Here is a 26723-nt window from a genome sequence, read left to right as displayed (position 1 = left end):
AAGGGGCATCCGCATGACTCCCGCCTAGATCATACTTTCGAAAGAGATAGAATGGCACCTGAAACAGCAAGGCCCTAGGTTAATCCGACTCGTCATTGCCACGAGGAAGATAAAAAACCGCAAAAATGTTGCTACTCGAATTATAAAAGTCTTAAGGGTGACCCAATGAATTTATCGAGGATAGAGTTGATGTAGCCTTCCAGTTATTAGGCCAAAGTGCCGCCCCCTCTCCTTTTTACCGATAGAATAAAAGAAGTTGCAAAATGGCCTACTACCTACCATCATGTCAAGAAGCTTCGATGGATGCATAGAAGTGTGAAATGGAAGGAGCAATACCGAAGACTTGCTAATGTTCCGGTGTGGGATTTTCTACAACGCCACGGATGCAATCTAATGCTGTGTTGCCCCAAAGAGAGGTAGGTAGACTACACGAGTTTTGAGAGCCTTTTTCCCCTTAGAATTTCAAGAAGGGTTGGGGTAGCAGAGAGAATATACAGATATACGGAAATTTGAAAATGGCAAGAGCCTTCCTACCCCCAAAGCCCTTCCTTCTAAGCAGCATTTATCATGGTTTTGTTGCGCGGGCTTTTTGAGGCACCCTCGCATCGCCAGTGGTCCGTTTGAGCTCAATGCTTTGCCAATCGTATATAATATAGTATTCAAGGGGATTTTCAGAAAGATTTTTATATGGAAAACGAGAGTTGTTGGCTCTAAAGATGATGATAGCGTCTGGCATAACGTGATAAGATGAAGGAGTTAACCAAGAGGGGGAATGATGTCCTAACTCGGTACCTGATTTGTGTGACGCGGTCTGCCGACATGTTAGGGGACCTCTAAGCATTCTATTCGAATTTGGACCAGTCACAACGATCTTCGGAGAAAAAAAAGACCCATCTAGATAATTTTTGTACGTAAAAATGCTGGGTTCGTGATGATACCAGGAATCTGTATTCGTACTCAAGAAATGACTGGGAGAGAAGGGCCATTGAACCATTGTTGGTGATAGAGACTCGGTTGATCCTGTCTCTCTCCCAGTCTAACTAGTAGGAGCAATGGAAGGCGGAAACCGTACCACAGAACATGCACTCCTCCCGACGGATAAATGCAGCTGCGTCGGATTCAATTTTGTTTCATCCATTGCACCTGGTCGTTTGACCTCCGAAGATGTGTGGTATTGAAGAAGAAGCAGGACGATCTTAGAATTAGGTTGACAAAGATAATGCAGAAGGAGCATAGATTCCATCGGGAAAATGCTCCATAAGTCGGATAACTGCACTATGGGAAGTCGTCGTCCGGGTAGATGCAGATCGTTAGATTGCAACACAGCAGTGCGCAATGGTATGGGTGGACATTTGACGGCATGCGTGAAGCCCGGCACTAAAGAGCAGAAATTGAGAGTAAAGTTAAAAGATAATAGAGGAGATTCAATCAATTGAGCTATCTTAAAGAAACGAGAAAGCCAACCGAGGAAGAAGACGAGACATGACAGCAAAGTATATGCTTTGACTATTCACGTGACCACTCTGATATCCACGTGCAACGAATGATCCACGAAGAAGATCAGCATCACTACCTAGACCTGGTCTCCTCATCCCTTGTTGCCGCGAGTCTCTCCTTCTTGGCCTTTTGAATATCTAGCGACATCTTGACAGGTGCAACCCCAGGTGTTTCAAACACAGTGTCAATCTCCTCCAAACTCAAGCCACCTGTCTCCGGGAAGATGAAGTATGACAAAATGAGTTGGACGGTGTTGTAAACGATGTAAACCACCCAGATTTTGTACCCAACTTTAGCAATGCCCACGCTGATGCCATATGTTTGGACTGCACTGGCGCCACCCTGGATCAAACTGTACAGACCCATACCTTTCGCTCGAAGAGCCAGAGACAGGATCTCGACAGGATACAGATTATGCATAGTTGCAACGAATGTAGCGGAAAACGCCTGGTACATGAATATCCAGAGCAGTGTAAGTGCGGCAGCGGTGTGGGTCGCATTTAGGCTGTATTGCCAAGATGTGATAGTGGTTGCCGTCTGGAAGACGACCATGCTGATCAATCCCACAAAGATGAGAGTTCGTCTCCTGAATTTATCGACGAGGAGGGAACCGAAGGCGGTAAAAACGAAGTAGGTTGCTGTCGTGCCGATGTTGATACCCAATTGTTGCTTGGTACCTGTGATTCCGACAGTCTTCAGCGCATCGGCCATCTGTTGAAGAACTTGTATTAGCATTTCCAAAGACCTGAATGAGAATGGGAAACAGCTAGAAACGCACATAATACGTAAGAATTGACCCGCCATTCCACTGTTGGAAAAACGAGTACAATGTTAAGACTAGGAGACGATACCGAGCCAACTTTGTGAAGAACACTCGGTAATCCCAGAATGCCCTGAATCCAGTGCGGTCGTTCTCGAGGGATTCCTCCATCTGAGATACCACAATCTCAACCACAGGCTGGTTGATATCTCCACTGGTCGTATGATACTTGGCCACAATCTCCTTGGCCTTCTGCCGGTTGCCTCTCATGACATAGTAACGAGGTGACTCGGGGGTCAAGAAGTAGATGGTCACGCAGACAATCGCTGGGAAAATAGCTTCGAGAATAAGAGGGATTCTCCAACAATTGTTTCCGGGGAGATTTGATAGACCAATCATGGCCCCCAACATTGTGAGACTGCCAACCTGGAAGCAGGCGCCGAAGAAGCCGACCATACGGCCACGGAGGTGGATAGGGGAGATTTCACCAATGTATTGAGAGCTGGACATGAGAGCAGTACCGAATCCCATGAAGAATCGACCAGCCATGAAGGCCTTGAGATTTGGCGCACATCCTTGAAGCACAGCGGCGAAAATGACGATTGCATTTCCCGCGAAGTTGATTCCACGACGCCCGATGATATCGGCGAAACCCATGAACGGAGCACCACAGACCGTGCCGATACTCATCAGCGCATTAATCAGACCATATGTACCACCGCTAGTGCCGAAGCCAAAGTATGCGTGCCAAGCGGGAAGGGAGTTGATACCGCTGATAACACCCCAATCGATGCCGAAGCCGGCTTGATTGCAGCCATGCACAAACATAATGAGGCCCAGACGGACTCCAGTCCACGACCAAACGGTCAATGATTCTTGAGATAGCTTCCATAGATCCTCGTCGGTCAAGCGTGCCAGCACCACTTCTTCAACGTGCTCTTGTCCCTTCTCCTTGAGCACCTCGGCCTCGCTGATGCCTAGGGTATGCGTCTTCGCCATTGTGTCGAGGCGTGAGCCAAATAAAGGAGAAGTAGGTTGAGGGCGGTGGGCCAAGAAGATATCCTCTCTGTCGGGCCTGAGTGAGAATCAAGGGGTGGAGGGGCACCTCATGGTATTTCTGCACCAGCAGCCATTTGTAGCCTGACCAAACCGAGGAAGATATTGAAACGGCCCAGCCTCATGATCACCCCAGCCAATTCGGCCACGGATATGCACATAAGCCGAGCCAGAAAAGGAAGCGCGTGAGCTTAATGATCTGGTTCGGTCGACTCGCTATTGCGCGACCTAGCAAGAACAAATATCCGCTGGCGTTCAATTGCCGTGGAATCCTGGCACGAGTCACGCTGGTCTTCTTCCGATGTGGATTTCGTTCAGTGCTCGTATTGATTGGCCTTTCCAGTCTTGCTGGCGGCGCAAAGCTTTGGGTGCCAGAAACGGCCCGATTGGTCCTTGGGTTGTTAGTGGCCAACAAGCGAAAGATTCTCCACCACTTGAAAGCAAGTGCGGGGAACCTAGCAAATTCGGGGGTGGCCAGACCGGGATAAATGCGGAGTATTGTGTAGATTGATTATCGTGGCTGATATTTTGCTCGTCACGCTAGTCTCCAGGCCAATATGCGATTCGGAAGATCCGGGGGGCTGGCAAGAATTTAGCCGATATCTATCCGAGACGCGCTCAATTGGCTCAAGTTGAATTTAGGCATAATAAAGTGCTGATTTATTTTTCCTATTACCCTAGAGCACTCCCCTAGCTCGCCTATATTGCGCCTTGCAATGTGTCAGGCGGGTCTCACTCGCCTAAAAAGTTAACGCATGTGCGTGCCGGGTAATGTACTACATGATTTAGATCATGTCGCTGGAACGTTGTGTTAGAAAGCCTCAAAATCCACAAGGGTCATACGATGAGCAAGCTTTGGTACACGCAGCCTGCAAGCGACTGGAATGAGGCGCTACCAGTGGGAAATGGGCGACTCGGAGCGATGGTGTATGGCCGCACCGACCAGGAACTTCTTGCTTTGAATGAGGACTCGGTATGGTATGGTGGCCCTCAAGACAGGACTCCTCGAGATGCTTTCAATTATCTTCCACAATTGAGAGAAGCAATCCGATCAGAAAACCATACCGAAGCAGAAAGATTGGCAAAAGTTGCATTCTTCGCCAACCCAATCAGCCAACGACACTATGAGCCCCTTGGGACAGTTTTTATGGATTTTGGCCACACATCCGATCACATAACGAATTATCACCGCGAACTCGATCTCGAAACTGCCACAGTGAATGTGAAGTACAATTACCGCGGAGCCGAATATGGAAGAGAAGTTATAGCAAGCTATCCCGACGATGTTCTAGCAGTTCGAGTTCGCGGTCCGCCTGAGACCGAGTACGTGGTACGATTAACCCGACTGAGTGAGCTGGAATTCGAGACAAACGAGTACCTGGATGATGTTGTCGCTTCCAATGATTCCATTACGATGCATGTTACGCCGGGAGGCCGGGGTAGCAACCACGCTTGCTGCATTCTCCACGTTCAATGCTGCCAGGAGGGCTCAATCACCAGAATCGGTGACAACCTGGTAGTCAAGGCCTCGGAATCTCTCATTCGGATTACTACTCAGACAACCTTTCGTTGCGAAGACCTCGACCAGGGAGCATATGAAGATCTCGCAAAGGCACTTGGCTTCAACGCGGGACAGCTATGGGATAGGCACATCAAGGACTACCAGTCACTGTACAACCGCATGCATTTGCAATTATGGTCGGATGCACCAAACATTCCCACAGACAAGAGGTTACTGACCTCCCGGGATCCCGAATTGATTGCAACATATCACAACTACAATCGATATTTGATGATCTCTTCCAGTCGCAATGGCAACAAGCCTCTGCCTGCAAATTTACAAGGAATCTGGAATCCTTCTTTCCACCCTGCATGGGGCGCCAAATTCACCATTAATGTCAATCTACAAATGAACTACTGGCCAGCCAACGTGTGCAACCTTTCAGAGTGCGAGATGCCGCTGTTCGACCTCCTTGAGCGGATGGCAAAATCTGGAAAGAAGACCGCTCAAGTCATGTATGGATGCCGAGGCTGGGCTGCCCATTCATGTACAGATCTTTGGGCTGATACTGATCCTGTTGACCGGTGGATGCCGGCGACGATCTGGCCTCTCGGAGGGGCCTGGCTATGCTACCACATCTGGGAGCACTTCCAATTCACTCAAGACCATGGATTTCTTCTCAGGATGTTCCCTATTTTGCAGGGATGTGTGGAATTCCTGGTCGACTTTTTGATTGAAGATGCCTCTGGCAGATACCTCATCACAAACCCTTCAGTCTCGCCCGAGAACTCATTTTACGACCTAAAGGGCCAGAAAGGAGTACTGTGCGAGGGTTCTACCGTCGACATTCAAATCATTCAGGCTATAATAAGTGCTTTCGAGTCCTGCGCAGACCAGCTCGGTGTTTCAAATTCGCTCCTATCAACTGCCCGCGAAGCACGAGCCCGACTACCACCGATGAAGATAAGCGATTCTGGGCTTCTACAGGAATGGGCTATTGACTACGCCGAGGTTGAACCGGGCCATCGACACACCTCACACTTATGGGCATTGTATCCCGGCAACGCTATAAATGCAGCAAATCAGCCCGACCTAGCCCAAGCCTGTAAAGCGGTCCTTCGTCGGCGCGCTGAGAATGGTGGTGGCCATACAGGCTGGAGCCGGGCTTGGCTCATTAATTTACATGCTCGTCTATTCGATGCAGAGGAGTGTAGTAGACATTTGGATCTGCTGTTGTCCCATTCTACTTTGCCCAATTTGCTGGACAGTCACCCGCCATTCCAAATCGATGGCAACTTTGGTGGGGGTGCTGGCATCATAGAAATGCTGGTCCAGTCTCATGAGCCGGGGTTGATTCGACTACTTCCAGCTTGTCCTAAGGATTGGAAAGGGTCTATCCGGGGAGTTCGGGCTCGTGGAGGGGTGGAATTGGCTTTCAGCTGGGATAATATGACTATTCTCTCACTGACTGCTATATTGCCTGAATCGGGTGGGAAGGTTTCCATTTGTTTGCCTAATGGCAATGAGACTCGGGTGCGAGAAGTGGAAGGCCCTGGTCTTCACGTTATTATTGAAGCATAGATTCATATATCTTGAAGATAGAAAATAGATGGTAGATCGAGTTTTGCGCGGGTTTTGCATTTTAGTTTCGTCTTTTGCCCTAAAGATATTCTAGGATGGCACCTTAAAGCAAGGTACACAACAACTCGAGAAATGATAGACTTTGTCTCCGTGAGATGTGCATGGGGAAGAGGTGCTAAGTCTATGTATCTAATTTGGTCATCTTACGGCTCCATTACTATATCATTTTCTTGAACACAGTAACTATATACAAATACATACCTACCCTCATCTGTAGTGCTGCCATCGTGATAGAATATTGATCTTGGGCTTCCTACTGCCGTCCACCTGAACTCTGAGTTCACTCCAGTTACTTCAATATTTTCTGCACCACCCATGTGATCGCGGCATCCTATAGTGGAGTCCGTCGAGACTCTGGTACCCGGACACCGGGCCTCATTAAGTCTACCCGGACTTGTCTGGCCACCTTTCGATGTATTTGAATATCGACTCTGTAACAACTATTGAAAGTGAGCCGCTGTATTAAATACAATCATCGCAGGCTTCTTTCAAGTTCTCAACAATATCTATCGAAGCACCTCAACTTTCAATTGAGAGACCCCCGCATCAATCCCTCTGCCCCACCTAATAATCCCTGCTCGCTCGGCCTTTCCCGATCTGCCACGGAGAAACTCTCCGTTTGCTGCAAGTCCTGGGTAAAAGGGAAGTGGATTCGTGAAATCTGTAATATTAGCCGTATGATAGCTAACATTTTGCATTGTTTCACACTCATAAGATCTTTAAAAGTGTCAATAGCATCCGTAACAACACCTTAGATCACGACCTAGCCTACTATACTAAGCACAAAGAAGTGAAACGACAAACATGGACTTGAAATCAGTTGAGGATCTCAAAGACGTTCTACGGCCTGACTTCTTTCATGGTTATGCCACTGCTGCGGCACAGATTGAAGGCGCTTGGGACAAGGATGGCAAGGGAGTTTCAATCTGGGATACTTTCGGCCATACCCCCGGCAAAGTCTCGGACGGGAGCACGGCCGACGACGCCGTGCGAGCATACGACTTTTACCGTGAAGATGTGGCGCTGATGAAGTCCTATGGTGTAAACGCCTACCGGTTCTCTCTGTCCTGGTCGCGCATCATCCCGTTAGGTAGTCGTGACGATCCCGTGAATGAACAAGGAATCCAATACTACTCTGATCTTATCGACGAGCTGATCCGAAATGGGATCACTCCCTTTGTTACTCTTTTCCACTGGGATACTCCCCAAGCTTTGGAAGATCGATATGGAGGGATGTTGAACCAGGAAGCGTACACCCCCGATTTCGTGCGCTACGCACGAGTCTGCTTCGAGCGATTGGGCGATCGTGTTAAACACTGGATTACTTACAATGAGCCTGGTGTTTATACACTGGCTGGTTATGCCGCTGGCGTACATGCCCCGGCTCGGTCTTCATTCCGCGATCGCAATGCCGAAGGTGACTCGTCAACAGAGCCTTTTACTGTCGCTCACACGGAGCTTGTCTCCCATGGCCACGTCTCTCGGATGTATCGTGAAGAATTCCAGCCACACCAAAAGGGCACAATTGGTATTACTCTTCATGGCAACTGGTCTGAGCCATGGGACGAGGAAGATCCCTTGGATCAAGCCGCCGCCGAGCGCGCTCGCGAGTTCGAAATCTCTTGGTTTGCCGACCCTTTGTATAAGACGGGCGATTATCCCGCATCGATGCGTGCGCAACTGGGTGATCGGTTGCCACGTTTTACGGCCGAGGAATCCAAACTTGTTCTCGGCAGCTCGGAGTTCTATGGCATGAACAGCTATACGACATTTTTCGTGAAACACAAGACCACGCCAGCTGATATCAATGATCACAAGGGCAACGTGGAAAGCCATGATGAGAATAAACACGGTGTCTCGCGTGGCGAGGAAAGTGACACACCTTGGCTTCGCGCTGCGCCTGATGGATTCAGAAAACTGTTGAACTGGATCTACAAGCGATACCAGATGCCGATCTATGTCACAGAAAACGGCACGACCGCTAAAGGAGAGGTAGCGCCCACACCGGAGGTTCTCAACGACACGTTCCGCATCAAGTTCTTCGAGGGTTATGTTGGTAATGCATTGGCTCGAGCTGTTAAAGAGGACGGGGTGGACATTCGGTCTTATTTCGCGTGGACCTTCACAGATAACTGGGGTAAGTGCTTATCCTCTACTACTGTCACAGGTAAAGCCTGGATCATCTTACTGACTTTTGTGATAGAATGGGCTGCTGGATATTCAGATCGTTTCGGGTGTACATTTATTGACTACGAGTCGTCGGAGAAGAAACGCTACCCTAAACAGTCCGCTTACTATCTGGACAAGTTGTTCAAGCATTTGATTCAGGAGGCATAGAGGCTTAGTTCAGGTGTTTTCCCTTGCTTGAATTGGCAAGGTACTTGATATTCGTTCATAGTAGAAGATTGATATACTAGTACAGAAATTGAGTTTTAGAAAGAGTTAAACTCACTCGACAGAGACTCAGGCGACCTTCATATGACATCATAATGTAAAGTACTAGACCCTTTTTGGAGGTATATCAACACTCCACGAACGTCCGTTGCAAGAGAAACAGTAGTGCCTGGGAAGTGCAGAAAATAATAGCAAGGAAGAGACACATGGGAAATTGATTTTGAGAGCCACACCACCAGACATCAAATTTGGATACATGTGAACAGCTGGGCATGATATCGGCAAGAGCTGATCAAGTACTACTCTGACTGCAAAAGATAAAACAGAGATTTCGATCGCCTGCTGCATCAATGAATAATTGATATGTAATCATTTTTTGTTGTGTTGGTACTTCGCACATTTATCCTTCCCGATCTTGACATGCTATCGCGTCTACCTCGAGTTACGACGCATTGTAAGCAGCTTTAGCCCGCTTGAGGCGCATGAGCTCCTCCTCCTTCTTCAAAATATATGCGTCAATCGTGGTGTTGAAGTCAAACGTCTCCTCTTCAAGCTGAGGAGTGCTAGGATCCTGGGATTGTCTCCAATCGACGCCTGTAGTCACACTCCGCCGCTGTTGACGCCCGGCAGCTTTAGCAATGTCTTCACTTCATCACGACCTCGTTTTGTGGACCCCTTGTGCCAGATTCTCGCTCCAGCAGACGGAATCTGGCTATTATCATTCTCTGTGGGAGCTGCAGGATGTTCAGAGGCCTCGCGAGAACGTAGCGCATCCGAGCTTTCGGCTCGCATGTTTTGGATTGCTGCCTTCTTCACGAACGAACAACGTGTAGACCGGCCGCTGTGATGGCAGTTGGCACACTGGGGCATAATGTCATTTACCTCAGGCACGATGACGCAAGCATCATAAAGTCCATTGCCTTGCTTACAGTGCAGGCACATCTGCTCCTTGGGTAGGGAGACGCCCACAATCTGAGCATGTAGGGCTTCGACATTTTGCCTCAGCTTCCCGAGAAGTCTGTCAAAATTCCCACCGCTCAAGGGTAGCTTGCTTGTTCTCAGTGTCAGCTCTCTTTTCATTTCAAGGGCATCGAGCTCGAATAGGAGAGTTTCCGGGGTAAGATATTCTTTTTCACGGCGAGTCCACACATGGTCTTTGACCCTCTGTGCCCAAAATCCAGGTTTTTGATCTTTTCCATCTTGGCTGAACATGGGGGCCTGTAGATCCTCCGTCACGGAGCTATCCTCTTCTCCTACCTCCTGTTCAGGTTGTATCTCGGGACTTAGCATCGCTGGGACCTAGTCAGCCCTAGATTCGCGCCCAGCCTTTTGCCTTTGATAAAAGATAACCGACCTGATGACTCATTATGGTTGTCATCCTCCATATGGATGGTCGGTGGAAGACGTGAGTGAATTTTGGGATTCTTTTCAAGTCGTGTTTCGAGGTTAAGGAAGGCTGGTAGAGAGAGAGAGAGAGAGAGAGAGAGAGAGAGAGAGAGAGAGAGAGAGAGAGAGAGAGAGAGAGAGAGAAGATTGGGGTATAAGGAGGATATGGTGACCCTCCAAGCGCCCTATGTGTTGCGGTCAATGAAGGTTGAAGGGGATAGTTTGAGACTTGCGATAATGACGAAGGATGCCCGTGTTAGCCCATGCTGCAAGGTAGAATAGGTTGGTAAATAGAGCCGAGACTCACGGAAACGAAATAAATTTCTCCACACGCTTTTGTTTTGGGGTCGACGAAGGTTGAGAAAAGGAGGCAGAGACATCGGGAGATCTAGCCCAACAAAAACAGGCAGGACCGATATTGTTGATGCTGTTTGATGGGTGGGAGAAAGTGTGTCTTGCAACGACCAGGCAAACATCAACCCGATGCCTGGCTGAATCCTTCGTTTTATGCTGTCAAAGCTCCCTTCTAGATTCTCTCACTGACATTACTATTCAGTGTCATCAGCAGGTCATTTTTCTAGGTCTCTTTTTCAGCCTCTTTGAAAAATGTCAACATATCTTAGGGGATCTCTTAATAGTAATTATTTCGAAGAAACTTGGAATACCCATTATAGCGAAATACGTCGCCAGGCCGTACCAAACAACAAACCAGCTAAGAAAATGACAGGGACGTGGTCTATGTTATCTAGGCTTAAGGGGGTAGCAATATCTCGTGGGTTGTTCTGGATATCAGGGGTCCTTCCAGGTGTTGTTCGTGGACATAGACAAAATCCCATAATTCCCAGAAAAAGAACATTCCTCCGCCATGAATCAAGCCCTCGACCTTCACTTTCCCTATATGTTTGACCAAAATGCTCCATCGCTCTCCCACGATGCTGAGGTATATACTCCTCCGGGACTACACCCACCAAATAATCGCTCTACACTGCCATAATACCTTTAAAATATCTTATTTTAGATCGAGAGTAGAAGGTATAAAGAGATATATATCTATTAAATAAAAAGAATAAAAACACAAAAGAAGAAATCAGCGAGCAGGGGGGTTTAGCCTGCTCGCCACTCTCCCCGCCTAAGGATGTGCCCGGTCATCCGTGGAGCGGTGCTCGACATCGGATACCTGTCAACATATTTTCCCCTCAATTTTCCTTCGCGGGGCACACCCATTGGTCACCACCGGATTGGTTACCAACTAGGCCATATGAGGGGGGAGAGTACCTGGAAGAACTGGAAGTTAGTGATGACCTTTCAGGCACTGAGAATTAGAGGGCCCTGTCCATATCCAGTCCTATATACTACCACCACCACACTTTCTTCACAGATCTCAATCCTTCATACAACCACCAGGTACCCCAGAGTGTGATTTATTGACGCGTCTGGTCGACTCCGGCCGTCTTTTCTTTGCCGTCTGTTTGTAACCTCGAGGTGCCGGCATACAACATGGACGACCTCGTGGACCGAGCCACGGTTTCGACGAGCCTTTGCTCTCTACACTACTAATGACGTTCCACCAAACCACCAATGATCGCACTGGTGACATTACACGCTCCTACATGTATGAGCTACATGTATGAGATCTGGTCCACAAAGACGTCAAGCTGGTTCTCCCACAAGTGCTTACTCGTTCGCCCGGAAATCACCGAACATCTACAGCATGATTTCGTTATGATACGAAGTGGTACGCATCTAATAAACAAAAAGGGGCTAGAAAGGATGATCAAACTCGTGGCTACAACTGACTAACTTTTGCTTCAATTATAGAGATCCTCCTCGTGATTGCCAGCAATCCCACGTCAATACCCTCGATGCAGCCGCCGGAGACGCGATACATATTATGGAATTGCCCTTTTTCAAGTTCATGGGAATACGGTAAACGAATGTCCGAGACAGCAAACGGTTCGCCATGCTCCCTTCAGAGTCTACTCTTTATTTAACAAAACGAAGGCCTCCCGATTCATAGCTCAAATCGCGATACCTTGGGTCGGAAGCGGAGTCCTGCCATTGGTCTAGCCACTCCGATATTCGGCCATTATTATTGTTCCAACGTGGCAGGAACACTGAACCAATATCAGAGACTGAGACACCAAATAGTCATCAACGCTCGGTCGACAACAACTTTCAAGACAGGAAGTTAAATCATATCTAGTTGAACCAACTCAGCGAGCCAATCATCAGCCAGTACTGGCGCTGCGATATGGAGTTGGGGTCTCTTCCGAGGCTTCATTTACGGGAACAGCTCGTTGGGGTAGGTCGTTGCGATGGGCTTATCGGCTCGCCCCCGCACGACTCCAACGATGAGAAGCTCGGCTCGGCTGTCAAATAAGCCGTGTAACCGATGATAAATGGACAATTCCTCGAAGAGAAGAAATTATCTTCCTCAAAGCCGCTCTACGCTGAGATCTCCAAGTCAAGAACGGAACAGCACAGCTGTGGTGAAAATGTCTGCCGGAGGGCCAATGAAACTTACATTGAGGGGTAGCCCTCAGGAGGTATGGAGCATTGTTTTGCATCAACAAAAGGCTAGCTGGTTTCTGGTGGGATGTTCGTGATTGCTAACATCTCTTTATCTTGTATCCAGATCGGTGTCGAACATGGTCAGTCATTGAAAGACCAGATCCGCAGTCAAATGCGTATCTACGAAAGCATGTTCGAATACACCTCGAAGCTATCTTGGCAAGAAGTTCGAGAAGTCGCCAAAGAATTTGTACCTACGCTTCAAAGCCTGACTCCCCATATATTTGCTGAGATGGAAGGCATTGCGGAGGGGGCTGAGGTCGACATACTCGATATTGTGGCTCTGAACTGTCGAAGCGAAATCGCCCTGGGCAAGTTCTCCGATGGCTGTACCACGCTTTGCTGGAAGAAGAACGACGATGTTCGTGTACTATCGCAGAATTGGGACTGGACTGCAACTGTTAAGAAGAATTTGGCCATGGTCTCTATTGAGCAGCTTGGAAAGCCTACCATATACATGGTCACTGAGGTAAGACATTATCATCTCCCGAAAGTTCTATTTGTGATACCTAATGTGTTTCCAAACTTATTTAGGCTGGAATCGTCGGCAAGATTGGTTTCAATTCCGCTGCAGTGGGGACATGTCTCAATGCCATTCGTGCTAAACCCATGATTAGCAGCAAGCTGCCAATCCATGTCGCACTTAGACTATGCCTGGAGAGTACCTCTGTTACCGAGGCTGTTGAAACTCTTGAGAAACTTGGCGGCGTTGCCTCTGCTCAGCACATCTTGGTCGCAGACAGCACAACAGCCCTAGGGCTCGAGCTATCGCCCGTTGGCAACAAGTATATCCCAGAGGACGCGTCCGGGCTGATTGGCCATACCAACCATTTCATCGAGAATCGATATGTGGAGGAGCCCCCATGGTTGTCCGGCTCGCCCATTCGACTCAAGCGGCTGGACGATCTGACGACAGAACTTATCTCTAGCGGCGTGCATGGTGATGCCGTTTCTCCTGCTTTGTTGCGAGAACAGATCTTCTCGGATACTTATAATGCCCCGCAGGCAATTGCCTGTCAGGAAGACGAATCTCGCGATGTCTCAACGCGTAGCAGTTCGTTATTCAACATCATCATGAATTTGGACCCACGGAATCTAGGTGCCGAGGTAGTCTGGGGTCGCCCTGGCTCTGGGGAAGAGGGACCTGTCCTTAAAATGCCTTGGTGAAATTTTAATTGGTAGAATAACCATTAACAATTATTCTTATTTTTGAGAAAGGTCTCAACTTATACCTAAGAGTAGATACTGGAACTTAGATTCATCACTGATATTGATCCCAAATTCTAGCGTGGTAGAAGGTGGTCAAACTACCTTGGATACCTCTTGAATGGAGAGAGATGGTCAAATCGACATCCATTGCCAAACCAAAAGTCTAAAACAAACACAGAAAGTCCATGCGGAGTACCATTTGGGCCACTAAAAGGCAGGGGAACATACGCCAAACACAGAAACCCAAACAGCGCCAGTACTAGTCTAGCCTTGGTGGGTCCATGTAGAGTGACAGCTCGAGGGCAAGGATCAGCCACATGCTGACCCATTTGAATATTTCAGATTACAGCACGCAAATCCTATCGTACATGTCTCCTGTCAGTAATAATTCATAGGTTCAAAACGTTTCTATATAGAGCTAGGCCGGAGAGCAGAGTTCACAGAAATAGAGAAACCGGAAATAGACAACTCTTTTCGAACTATGACCGCAACTAGCTCGAGTTCCTTTTTGAAAACTTATCTAATCGTGATAAAAGCCATGATTGAGGAAATATCCAACTGTTCCTGTGTTCAGTTGACCCACGGCGTTGCCGATGGCCATGCCCCATCCGTGTTCGTAGAAATATTCAAACCAGTTGTAACTTCTAATCATCTTCTGGAAGACTTCTTCAGCACCGAAGCCGGCTGCTCCCATTAAGCCGCCCTCTGCAATGTATGAATTCTTTGGGCAGTCGACCTCTAGGTTCATGCGGATGTTTTCAAGGACTTCTAGGTATCCATCGAAAGCGTCCTCACGAGCGCCGGTAAACCCAAGACGGTGAATGAGATAGGTCTACCGCAGTGCTTCCAGATTGTAGTCAGGGGTGGTTTTTGGATTGTATATGTATACATTGTTTATAAAAAGGGATTGCGAGTGAGAGTGAGAAAGAGAGAGAAGGAGCAAGTCTAAAATGTAGTACAAGAATGAAACCTGAGGCTCCAAGGCCTTAACAGTATGGAGCTACTTTCTAGCCAAAATGCCAAATAGACAACATACAAGAAAACTTGATGGAAATTACAGTCGACCACTAATCTTATCAAGGATGAATATTCCCCAGTGGCCAGAGTAGTAGAAATATAAGCTTTCATATTTTGAAATACTAGAAGGAAGTCATTATACCACGTTGATGGTAAGCTGCTGTCCCAGGCATAATCAAGTTTGAGTATCAGGTTTACTAACAGATTTAGTCTGCTCCTTACAGACATGGCATTGCTTTTGTTTATCATTCGATGTCGATTGACCATTAGCAATCCACGGGAATTGAATCGTGGTCAGCAGCCTCCATTTGCCGATTGATTGCATGCGAGGTCGTCATTCAAGCCGGCGATCACGCCAAATCAAGGCACCTCGGTCGATGGTTCCGCACGAGCGGATGAAGAATTGAAGATGACCATGGTTATGGTTGTGTCTGATTGGTGATCATGCTTAATTACTCTGTCTTATGCATTCTGTCGTGCACCAGAGTGATCACCATACATGCATATTTGTGATCATCAAGTATTCCACCTAGGGTACTAGCCGATTTGATTCTTAATCAAGATCGATCGATTCGACCATTTAAACAGCAGCGGGTTCCCTTCCGGAGAAGTTCCTGGAATGACTCCATCCTTATCTCTTCTGCAATAGCCGACCAGGATAAGTCTACCTCAAAGATGGCTTCGGTCGCGGATGAGTCTCGAGAACAGGAGCCCCTCTTGGGCTCGCCTAGCTTTACCACGCAGAAGCAGGAGGCTCACATTGCCCGCAATCTGATTACTGGTCTGTCTTGACCACATGGGGTTATCCGTTGGCTCTTGGTTACTGACGTGGATGGTCCAATACCAGGTACTGCCAGTGTTGCACAGGCGGGGATCTGGATTGTAAGTACTCTACAAGAAATACTTCAACTCGATCAATCCTGCCAACTCTAATGCTCCAACCCTCGAAAACTAACCAGTAAACAGCTGGCTGCTCTTGTCTGGTCCAAAGTCTTAGCTTTACCCTTTGCGCTCTTCACGGGACACCCCGTAAGTGATTTGACATGTTGACATTTTGTCATTCTTGCATATTCTTGTCTTCTAACCAATCCACCTCCAGCTACTAGCCAGCACGGCCCTCCTGCTCCAAGTCCAGGCAGCTCTAATCCTCCAACCAACCGCCACTCCCGACCAAAAACTGCTGGGCACCCGCATCCACTACACTATCCAACTAATCAGCATCCTCTGCTTCCTGACTGCCTTCATCGTCATCGAACTCAACAAAGGCGACCACCCTCATTTCGTCTCCCCCCACGGTATCTTCGGTTTGATCACTATCATCCTCGTGGTCCTCCAAGCCTCCGTCGGAGTAATCCAGTTCTTCTTCCCCGTCGCGGTTCTCGGCAGTGTCGACGCTGGCAAGCGAGTCTACAAATATCATCGCTGGGCTGGATATGTTCTGCTACTGCTGGAGGTTTCGACTGTCCTGGCGGCGACCAAGACACCCTACAACCTGAATGCCATCCACATTCCTACATGGGGTGTCCTCATCGCGGTTATTCTGATTTTACTGGGAGTTGGTGCTAGGATCAAGAAAGGGAAATTGGGACTGAAGGATGCGTAAATCGGGAGACTGAGATGATGACTTTGGGGGATTCTACAGTGTGATCTACTAGCGATGCTATTTACCTCCGCAATGAATACACGAGATTTAACGAGCTATGATTGTCTCTACATGTTTTCAATAAACTACACATTACCAGTATACAAATATTCAAGATGTATTGACTCTTTCATTATCACAAGAAATGCTAAGTTCAGGTTAAACATTGATGGCTCCACCCAGCAAACCCGCCCGACGATCTCCACTTCTTCGCTTTCTCCAACTGCTTCCTCTCCCAACCGCCTCGCCAATGGCGCCCTCCCCCTCCCCCTATATCTGCCTCAATTGCAGATTGGCACCTCGAAATGCATTGTCTCGACTCCAGCCATACCGCTCATTCTCAACGACCCGCCGTCACCAGCAGATCCTGCGTCCCGCGACAGCACCCAAGCCCACGCCGGACGTGAAGCACATCCGCCAGAATGCCGAGCTCTACGCACAGAATTGTATAGACAGGAATTATGCCGGTCATGCAGAGTACCCTTCGAAAATTCAGGCTCTATCTGAGGAAGCCAGACAACTCGATTACGACCTCAAGTCGCCGCGTTCGCAGATTAAGCAGTTGGAAAAGACTATTGCGAAGCTGTCCATTGCGGCGCGACAAGCTTCGGCCAACGGCGCAGAGGCCAGTGAGCAAGGGTCAGCTACGAATAAAGAATTGGAGGATCTGAAATCAGAAGCGCAGCGCTTAAAGGACGACTCGCATGCCATGACAGTCCGCAAGTCTGACTGCACCGATGAAATCAACCGTCTCGCCCTATCCCTCCCGAACCTCTCGTCCTCCGAAACTCCCATCGGCGACGACCCCCGTCTCGTTCACTACCTCAATTTCGATCCCCAAGCACCACCCGCCTGGACACGCCAGTCCCCCGCAGAGTTCCAAGCTCGGTCGCACGTCACCATCGGCACCGAACTCGGTCTCCTCGACTTTACAAGCTCGGCCACCACAACGGGATGGGGCTGGTATTTCCTCGTCAACGAGGGCGCCATGCTTGAGCAAGCGCTCGTCCAATATGCCTTGAGCGTCGCACGCCGCCGCGGCTGGAAAACAGTCTCCCCGCCGTCAATCGTCTATTCCTACATCGCCGAGGCATGCGGCTTCCAACCGCGTGACCAGCACAACGAGCAGCAAATCTGGTCAATTGAGCAGAACGAGCGCGACCACGACACTAAACCCCAACGCTCGCTGACTGGAACCGCGGAAATCCCACTCGCAGCAATGTACGCAGGTCGCGACATCAACGCTTCCGAACTCCCCATCAAGCTCGTAGGCGCGAGCCGATGTTACCGTGCCGAAGCAGGCTCCCGTGGCGTCGACACGAAGGGTCTCTACCGTGTACACGAGTTTACCAAGGTTGAGCTATTCGGGTGGACCGATAACCTCGCCCCCGAATCAGCAGCGGAAAAGCCTACCTCAGACACCCTCTTCGCCGAACTACTAGACATCCAAACCGAGATCCTAACATCCCTCCACCTGCCCTGCCGCGTCCTCGAAATGCCCACTGGCGACCTGGGCGCCAGCGCAACCCGCAAACGCGACATCGAGGCCCTCTTCCCCTCCCGCTTCCGCCCTACACCAGACTCGACGAGTCCCGTGGACCCGTCCGTCTCGCAACTCGAGTCTGCATGGGGCGAGGTCACTTCTGCTTCTATTTGCACTGATTACCAGAGCCGTCGGCTGGCGACGCGTGTACGTGGCGGTGCGCCTAAGGAGTCCCGGTTCCCGCATACCGTGAACGGAACTGCGATGGCCGTTCCGCGGGTGTTGGCTGCTATTTTGGAGAATGGGTGGGATGAAGAGCGAGGTGTTGTCGTTGTGCCGGAGGTGTTGAGGCAGTGGATGGATGGGATGGAGACGATTGGTCGGCGGGAGTAGAATGGTTGATTGTCTGGAGTTGAAGATTCTCCATTCTATTTGTATATTAGTGTAGTTTACATTCGTGATCTGGTATGTTGGCTCAGATGATGGGCAATCTATATCAAGGCAGTCGGAATGATGGCATTGACTTCCTGATGGTAAGGGCTTCTCCGGTATAGCTTCAACGAAAGATCAGATTCTTGATCTAGGGCTCCTCGCCAGGACAAAGTAGGTAGAAAATCCCAGATAAATAGGTATCTCAATTGAATTGGAGGCTAAAGACAGAAAACCAAGTATCCACCTCCCATTTGGTATTGTTATTGTACACAAGAGTAATGAGAATCGAATTGAATACAGACGAGGTGGGTATGAGGAGAGCATCTCAACCAACCCCAAGCGCAGAGGAGAAAAAGAAAAGAAAAAAAGTAAAAGAAAAGAAAATAATACAGTGGAGAACAGGTAAAAGGTATCCATAGAAATCCTATTGGTAGTGTCCCGCTACCGTGGCTATCGTTTTGGCCATGGGTATCATCGCCGATTGAAAGTAAAGAAAGAAAGCCCCTTGATATCATTAGAATGTGAGCGATAAGCCCACTATACATGAAATAGGCGTGAACGTAGTCATTAGAGCTATGACGAAGAACAGGGGGGAAAGAGAGAGGGAAGGGAAGGAAGGAAGAACGACACGTTTGTCGAAATCAGGTTCTACCTAACGTAAAGGTCTACCTACGGTCAAGCAGTAGTTCCATTGGTCATGGGAACACTCGCTTGATCTTGCTGGGTGGCGCTGGCTTCACCGTCGGCCAAGTTGGCGTCGTCCATGGCCTTCAGATCCGAAATAAGATCTTTCGAATCGCCAGCATCCATCTGGTCCGCGTCGCCTTCGTTGAAGCTCGGCATCTCGAGCGCCACGCCACTGTTCTTCTTCGCCTTTTTCTTGCTCGGCTCGGACGGGCCGGCCTTGGCGATGGCGGCGTTGGGGGGTGCAGGGCGTTTCTGCGGGCTAGAGTTGCTTCCAGAGACACCAGCCGGGGGAGGGATCTTGCCAGATGCGGGCAGACGGGTCTTCGCAGGCATGGGTCGCTGCTTCAGAGGCAGCTCCAGGTCTTCCACAAGCGGCTCGTCGCTGTTGGCATCCAGCTTGCCCTTGAGGAATTGCTGGACCAGCCCGATCTGGTTCGCGACGTTCTCAGTGGTGATTCGAGCGTAGGGAGGGGGCGGTGGGAAGGAGTCCTCAGTCTGAATCGCCGTGGTGTTCTGCGCTTGTGCTGCGTTGAACATGCGGCTCGGCAGCAAGTGTAGCGGCACGCTGTTGAAGGCAATACCAAACTCGACATCCAGACCGAGTTCCTTGAAACCAAGGAAATCGTCATTGATGTCATCCGCAAAGGTTCCGGTAACAAACTGGTCGCTACCATCGGCAAAGGCCTTGGAACCGTCCTCGCCAACATCCGTGAGAGCCGGGCGCAGAAGCTCAGTGAAGAGATACTTCAGGCGATCATGAGCAGACGTGAGCTTAGTTCCCAGTCGTTCAACGTCATCCTTGATATAAAGCTCCAGCTCCTCGATATCCATACCCACGGCAGAAAGAGTGTGAAGGACGACTTCGGGTTCACTGTATGCAGACTTCCACTCGGAAGACGACGATGCATCCTCCGTCTCGGTGACGGGGACCTTTGGAGTCTCCATATAGGACTTGATGGTCTGTCCAATCTTGTGGAAGTAGTCAGCGGCCATATCAGTTGCGACGTCGATGGCCGAGGGCTGGTACTCCTCGAAGCCAGCATGATAAAAAATCTTGGCGACCGATCGCTGCAGCGCGGCACGGCATACTCCTGTCGTCATGACAGGGCCGTTGTCGTTCATGACGTGAGATGGGATGTCCTGTTCGACAAAGGGCTCAGGATTGTACTTTTGGAATTGGTTCGCGTACATCTACGGTTTCTGTTAGCTCATATTGCAACTTCAATCTAGGAAATGTTGCATTTCCAAGTACATACCTGAGCTTGAAGCTGCATCTGCTTCACGATTCCAATCTTCGAACAAATCTTGCGCGTATCCTGCATCTGCCGCATGTTGGAATCCATCTTGCGTGACAGTTTGCTATCGGGCTGCGTGAAACTTCCCGCACGAAGAACCCGGAGGAACTCCTCAGAAGTGTCCACAATGTTTCCCTCGGCATCTTCCTTCCAGGCAAGGCGAGATGGGAGATCCGGAACGCCGTGCATGACGTCGTAGTAATAAGGAATCATCTTATCTTCCTCAACCTCGATGCCCTCTGCAAGCGATGCACCAGCAGCTTCAGGCTCCATCGCCTGGGAACCAGCGTCCTGAGTCTTCTCGCCCTCATTAGCAGCTTGCTTCTCGTGGCGAAGCCAACGGCGCATGCCAGCCTTGGTTCGAAGCAAAGCTGGCTCATCAGCATTGAGCTTGTCGCCCTTGAAGAGGCGATGTCTCTCAGCGGCGATCAGAGCTCGATCTTTCTTGGTGACCTGCTTCCAAACTTTGTACTCGGGGTCTTCGACTTCAAGACCGGGCGCCGACAGGGCACTTAGAGCGGTTATGTCGGTTGTCGGGCCATCAATTTCCATTGCGTCACCCAACTGGCTAGCTGCACCACCTGCGCCAGCGCCAGTTGGATCAGAGGGTGTATTAGAGCCGGGAGGAGGAGTTGAGAAGCCGTTCTGGCTCGCTTCCATAGCAGTATTTGAATCGGCCCGGACGGCACCTGGCGGCTGACTGGAAGATGCACCGGCGGGGCCTTCAGAGCCACTAGGGGTGCTACGAGAAGGAGCCGTGCCCTTCTGGGAGGTTTTGCCGGGAGCCTTTCGTCCTCGAGAAGACATGATGGGTTCGTCATCGCTTTCCTCGCCTCCATCCTCGAGGTCAGCAAGTTGCTGACGACGTTCTTCAGCTTCGACTTCGGCTCGGTCCCTAACAACGATGTCCGGAATCAAAGGCACAAGCTTGTCTGTTTCTTTGCGCATAATAACGGCCTTTCTGCGCAAGGGATGATTTGGATCAGTGTTGTACTTGAGACAGTTCGCCCAAATTAGATTGATGTCATCCACAAAATCTTGCTTCGACCGGTAGCTAAAGGCCTTGAGCTTCTTGGTCATCGTTCCAAGGTCCATTGGGTGCCGAATAACTATAGCAAGGGAGGGTCAGCATCAGATATAGTAGGCATGAGAGCAACAACACTTACTCAGGTGATAATCAGGCACATCGCGCTTGTTAACTTTATTCAAAAATGGTCCCGAGTTCTCGGTCATGGCCTTGAGTTCGTTAAGAACCTTCTCCGCGGCATCATAAAGCTCCTCCTGGCCGATTCGTTCCTCATTATACCACTTGCTGCGGTTTTTGCGGACCTCACGAATCAGGTTGCGAAGCTCGGCATCTGATGCCTCCACCATGTCGCGCTTCTGATCGATCCGAGCGAGTAGATTCTTCAATGTCAGGCTAGAGGCGCCAAGGTTCGTCTGGCTGAGTGTACCATGACCACTGGAACCGCCAGAGGTATTGTTCGCACCACTATTTTGACCAGCGATCTCGGCTTCAACCTGGCGTTCAGACTCCTCGAGCCGCTGTTGGTCCAACATCGCGTAGCGGTCATCCTCAAGAGTGTAGAACATGGTATGGAAGCTATGCTTGACAGCTTCCTCGGTAGCTTTTTTATCCTCTTCAAGCTTCTTGCGAATATCCTCCGCCGTCTCTTTCTTCTGTTCTTTTGTCCCGTCAACATTGGTAGAAGCAGCGGTGCCAGGACGTTGCGACGAAAGCGCGGCGACGGTGGTATCTTGCGACGGTGGGATGGACTTTGCTTTTAGAGGGGACTCCGTCGAATCAGGCATATCCGCGTCTTCATCGTCATCGTCGTAGTCATCGTAGTCGTCGTCGAGTTTGCGGGCAGGCTTGGTGGGTGCCTTCGAAGGGGGTGCCGGCGCATCGACGCGTTCAGGTTGACTCCCAGGCTGGTCGGAGTCCGCGATGGCGGCGCCGGCCACATCTTCCTCGGCATGGCCCTCTGAGAAGAGCGCGCTAATTTTCGCTTCGCTGATGCGGTACAACTCGCGAAATTGGGCAACGCGCGGGTCCTCCTCGGCCGCGATATCAGGGTCCGATGTCATACTACCAGGGTTTGGACCGTCGGCGCTGATAGAGCCGCGTGTTTGAGGGGTTCGCGAGCCAGATAGAGTTTTGACCAAGCCATTGACAGGCCGCGGGGAGTCCTGGTGCTCATCCGGAGGGCGAATATTGCCTGGGGGCCAGGCGTGGTGACCGAGCGACATGCTCGCTCCAAAACCCCGGCTCTGGGGGCGGGCGAGACTCGATTCTCCACGCTTCGGATGGCAAGCCGAGAAATCGCAACGAGGGGGTTAAATGAAATGAAAAAGGTATGGGATTGTAAGCCAGAGATAGCCAAAGCACCAGGCAATGTCAGAAATTCTGATAGCGATGGCACAGTGGAGAGGTTTGATGAAGAAGGTGACGGCTTCAGTAAGGAAGATCTTCTGGATGGGGATGGACGATGCCAGCCGCAAGCCGCAAAGGCGGCGAGACGCGGCAGATCGCAGAAACGGCACATCATGGGAGCCTTGACAGTAGTATCTCTCTCCACCATTATCTCTGGAGCTATTGCTTGAGCGATTGACTGGTTCTTACTGTCCATACGATCTGTGGGATGCATTAAAATTCTCGGGATCTTCATATCAAGCCCTTCAAACTCACCATCCAAATCCACATATGACGCACTGGCTCAACCCGGGCCAACCGATCGTCGTCAGCCGTTGAACACTAACCCGTCTTGCGCTGTGTAGCTAAGACCTGCACTCAGATACAACTGATTGGAGAGGCTGTGGCTAGAGACAAGTATTCGAAAAGTGCTCTTGTCAAAAATCTATCACTATGCGGATCCGCTACCCTTTCGCAGGTACGTGTCGATTTGTAGCCAAGCTAGTATAACCACCGTCCACCAGTTCCCTCCAGCTAACAAGCAAACGCAGGAGCTTTCGCTTTCCTCCTAGTCCTGTCCGGATACATGGGCCTGCTCTCCCATAGCACCTCCTCATCAATTCCTACGAATCTCCAACCAAATGACAAATTCCTGCACCTCGTCACCTTCTTCCTCTTGACCGTCACCTTCTACTGGATCTTGGACACCACGAGGCGGCGCACTCTACATATAACCCTACTCTTCTGCACACTCGGCATGGGAATCGGCTCGGAGATTGTCCAAGGCCTCCTTCCAATTGACCGAGCCTTCGACCCATTCGATGTCGTTGCCAATGTCGTCGGCAGCCTCGGCGCAGTCGGTCTGTGCGGCTGGTATCACCGTCGCATGCTGGAGCGCCGCCGCAAGAGCCGCTTTGGCATTGTGGACGGTGGAGAGGAGGATGTCGAGCTTGGTGTTGGAGTTGGTGGCTCCCGGGAGGAGGAGGAGGAGGGACTAGGACCGCAAGAGTCTGGTGTGATGAACTTGGAGCAGGAGGTGGATAACTGGGATGAGAATGCTGTCGATAATTGGGATACCGAGGATGGTCCGGAGCCGACTGAGCATCAAGCTGCGCCTCCAAGTTACCATGAAAGCCAGCCAGCTGGAGAGGGCACTACGAAACGCAGCGATTGATAGAGCTCGAGTGAAACTTTCCAAGTGACAGATTGACGCATAGCCAATGCTGATACTGGCTGGCGCATTTCCCGTTTGATGATGATTATGGACCGATGCATTGATCGATCTCATGTTGGCATGATACCAGTCATTTAGTTCTGATGTATTTTTCGCAGCGATTATGTTCCCTTTTCTTGTCTTTTTTTGCTCTGTTTTGGAGCTGGTTATCGGCTTGCATGGGACCTATTGGATGGAAAAGGAAGGTTCTGTATGATCTTGCTTTGTACTGCAATACTTATGGATGCCTCCCGAGGATTGTCCCCTAATGATAACTGTACAACTGAGGTTCTTCTCAAATAAGGGTACTTCCTTTGGCTTATGGCTTATGTGGCTGTCACCTTTGAGTAGTGGGAGACCCTTTCTAGAGCATATAGACTAGAATAGACATCCGGAAGCGGAAGTTTGAGCCGAGTACAGAGTGAAAAATGCCATATCAGTGGTACGAGCTACCTTGCAAAGATCTACAACACTGACAGATCAAGCCGGCTGCGAGATTTTGGCTGAAGTCAACACGGGGATAGTAGACACAACTCGACAAACCGCTAATATACAGCAACTCTAATGCAAAGACTAGGACTTCAGTCACCGGGCATAGAACTACAGAAGAGTGCAAGGAAATTCATAAACAAGTGGCAATGTAGACTGGGGGTATTCAGAAAAAAGGCAAGAAGATACAGGGAGGGTGCTTTGGGCAAAATGCGGGGGAAAAAGCAATAGGAAGACAAGAAAGGTAAACAAGACAAGTACAGAAGAATGTAAGGCAAAGGGGCCATGAGACAATAAAGCAGCAAATACACAAACACCGGATGCCATGATATGATGCAAGAGGACAAATGAAATCGGACGTTCAGGGGCTCATGATCAATCGTGACGAGTAGACACAAAGGGTGGGATACGAAGCCGACCAAATTTCGCAGCAGATAGGAATCGAGCTCCCGAGTGATGATACCTAAAGAGGTCGGATGAAGTAAGGTGATAGTCAATGTGGGCACGCATTACTCATGGTGAGAGGACTCGGGCGTTTCAGTCGGAGTTGCAACTTGGTCCGGGACAGCCTCTAATTCAGGCTTTGAGGCAGGCAGATAATCAGCCTCGTCGCTCAGTTTGGCGAGCTTGGCAGACCGTGGCTCATCCATTTGGCTCGCAGGAGACTCGTTCTGTCCTGGTATCTTGCCCAATTTGATATCGGCTTGTTCTCGAAGCACCTCGTAGATGAACTGCATTTGCATCTCGTTGTAAACCATCATCATGCGTTGTTCGCGCATCTGGTTGACCGTCTCAAACACGGGGTCGGTCTCGGGGTCGGCTACCTGCAGCAGCTGGCCCGATTCGAGCTCCTGGAGGAGATGGTCCAGGGCGATGAAAGTTCCCGTGCGGCCAACGCCTGCACTGCAATGGACCACACGTGGATTTTCAGGCCCTCCAGCTTTGGAAGCCGATAATTTGATCAGTTCCAGGAGGGCCTCACGGTCACTGCCTTCGGGCTTGGAATAATCCGCCCAGCCTGCAAAGAGGAAATGCCACACAATCTTCGACTCCGAGCCGATGGTCAGCTCGAGCTTGCGAACCTCCGAGCGTGACTTGGCATCGACCGTCGACTCTAACAAGGTGACCTTGCCAATGGTTTCGGGGGTTTCCTCCTGGCTACTCTCATCGGTCACGGAGGGATCCGACTCCTCTTCCGAGAGAATCATCGAAGCCTGGTCCGAATCCAATGGGAAGTATTGTGCACATTTCTCCCGGCCGGCCTCAAAGGTCTGGGTCAACATGACAATCACAGCTACATCCTTGCTTTCATGGAAGACCATATGCCAAAAGTGTGAGAGATGACCGAGCTTGGGTCCCTGTCGACCGAGACAAAAAGCTCATCGTTAGTCAAGACTTGCCAACGATAGTCTAGGACAGGGGAGGGGGAGCATGCCAAGGGATTGGCCAACATACCTGGGTCGCAATGTAGGTCCTCTCCTCCTCCGTGACCGAATCCTTCAGTATGATCGGCGAGGCGTTGATAAAATCACACTCGCCCTCGGGCACCCGCAGATGGATGCGGCAGTTGGCCCATGCTTGCACGTTGACATATCGATTCCGAGCCTTGACTTGGGGGTCGCCCTCGAGGGCAAAACGGTGGGCAGGATCGTTGGACAACATGGCATCGGCCAGTCGTGTCCTCTGCATCCATTCGAGGTCTTCAAACTTGTCGTGAATCTCTATAGATATATATTCAAAGCGGTCAGTCCACTGGCTCTCCCCACGTGTGCGAGGCGCATTTCTCGATATCTTCTACCCCTTCCTTCACTCTATTCTCCGATAGGGCGCATGCACCCCCGCTTGCTCACTTACCCGAGACTGATTGGCACAAAAACGGCGGGACATCGTCCGTATTGCCAGCATCCAACCGGGGATTCCCCTGTTCACCAGGCACATCGAGACCATCGCCGTCGGGAGGGAGGCCGCGCTTCCCCGTCTGGACGTTGGTATCGATCTTGATGGAAGGATGCGCCATCTTGGCGGCAGCGATCTTCT

General features: G+C 50.1%; 9 protein-coding genes across 9 annotated transcripts; 5 read left to right on the top strand and 4 right to left on the bottom strand.

The window, feature by feature from the left end:
- Positions 1-1569: 1569 nt before the first annotated feature.
- Positions 1570-3256, bottom strand: N7496_001287 (putative MFS sugar transporter protein; the record flags this gene model as incomplete). The annotated part of the gene is made up of 2 exons (XM_056694218.1): positions 1570-2208; positions 2276-3256. The coding sequence occupies 2 exons, from the start codon at positions 3254-3256 to the stop codon at positions 1570-1572; spliced, it is 1620 nt and encodes a 539-aa protein (XP_056560947.1).
- A 901-nt stretch (positions 3257-4157) lies between these two features.
- On the top strand, positions 4158-6395 carry N7496_001286 (glycoside hydrolase family 95 protein; the record flags this gene model as incomplete). The annotated part of the gene is made up of 1 exon (XM_056694217.1): positions 4158-6395. One exon carries the CDS (start codon positions 4158-4160, stop codon positions 6393-6395), a length of 2238 nt encoding a protein of 745 aa, XP_056560946.1.
- An 864-nt stretch (positions 6396-7259) lies between these two features.
- N7496_001285 (uncharacterized protein) lies at positions 7260-13973 on the top strand (the record flags this gene model as incomplete). Its single annotated transcript, XM_056694216.1, has 5 exons — positions 7260-8592; positions 8659-8761; positions 8784-8805; positions 12871-13275; positions 13341-13973. The coding sequence occupies 5 exons, from the start codon at positions 7260-7262 to the stop codon at positions 13971-13973; spliced, it is 2496 nt and encodes an 831-aa protein (XP_056560945.1).
- A 562-nt stretch (positions 13974-14535) lies between these two features.
- Positions 14536-14763, bottom strand: N7496_001284 (uncharacterized protein; the record flags this gene model as incomplete). Its single annotated transcript, XM_056694215.1, has 1 exon — positions 14536-14763. One exon carries the CDS (start codon positions 14761-14763, stop codon positions 14536-14538), a length of 228 nt encoding a protein of 75 aa, XP_056560944.1.
- A 944-nt stretch (positions 14764-15707) lies between these two features.
- N7496_001283 (cytochrome b561 domain-containing protein) lies at positions 15708-16635 on the top strand (the record flags this gene model as incomplete). The annotated part of the gene is made up of 4 exons (XM_056694214.1): positions 15708-15813; positions 15880-15914; positions 15999-16061; positions 16132-16635. 4 exons carry the CDS (start codon positions 15708-15710, stop codon positions 16633-16635), a joined length of 708 nt encoding a protein of 235 aa, XP_056560943.1.
- Positions 16636-16924: 289 nt separating this feature from the next.
- Positions 16925-18550, top strand: N7496_001282 (putative serine--tRNA ligase DIA4; the record flags this gene model as incomplete). The annotated part of the gene is made up of 1 exon (XM_056694213.1): positions 16925-18550. One exon carries the CDS (start codon positions 16925-16927, stop codon positions 18548-18550), a length of 1626 nt encoding a protein of 541 aa, XP_056560942.1.
- A 714-nt stretch (positions 18551-19264) lies between these two features.
- Positions 19265-22821, bottom strand: N7496_001281 (SAGA histone acetyltransferase complex subunit SPT7; the record flags this gene model as incomplete). The annotated part of the gene is made up of 3 exons (XM_056694212.1): positions 19265-20467; positions 20533-21680; positions 21738-22821. 3 exons carry the CDS (start codon positions 22819-22821, stop codon positions 19265-19267), a joined length of 3435 nt encoding a protein of 1144 aa, XP_056560941.1.
- A 616-nt stretch (positions 22822-23437) lies between these two features.
- N7496_001280 (VanZ family protein) lies at positions 23438-24158 on the top strand (the record flags this gene model as incomplete). The annotated part of the gene is made up of 2 exons (XM_056694211.1): positions 23438-23462; positions 23536-24158. 2 exons carry the CDS (start codon positions 23438-23440, stop codon positions 24156-24158), a joined length of 648 nt encoding a protein of 215 aa, XP_056560940.1.
- Positions 24159-25195: 1037 nt separating this feature from the next.
- On the bottom strand, positions 25196-26703 carry ptpB (tyrosine protein phosphatase PTP1; the record flags this gene model as incomplete). Its single annotated transcript, XM_056694210.1, has 3 exons — positions 25196-26044; positions 26142-26407; positions 26541-26703. 3 exons carry the CDS (start codon positions 26701-26703, stop codon positions 25196-25198), a joined length of 1278 nt encoding a protein of 425 aa, XP_056560939.1.
- Between the last annotated feature and the right edge of the window lie 20 nt (positions 26704-26723).

The sequence above is a fragment of the Penicillium cataractarum genome (genome assembly GCF_028827025.1).
Source record: "Penicillium cataractarum strain IBT 29864 chromosome Unknown utg000001l, whole genome shotgun sequence".
Lineage (NCBI taxonomy): Eukaryota > Fungi > Ascomycota > Eurotiomycetes > Eurotiales > Aspergillaceae > Penicillium > Penicillium cataractarum.
Note: the sequence above shows the minus strand (reverse complement) of the source record. Positions and strands in the feature narration are given on the sequence as shown.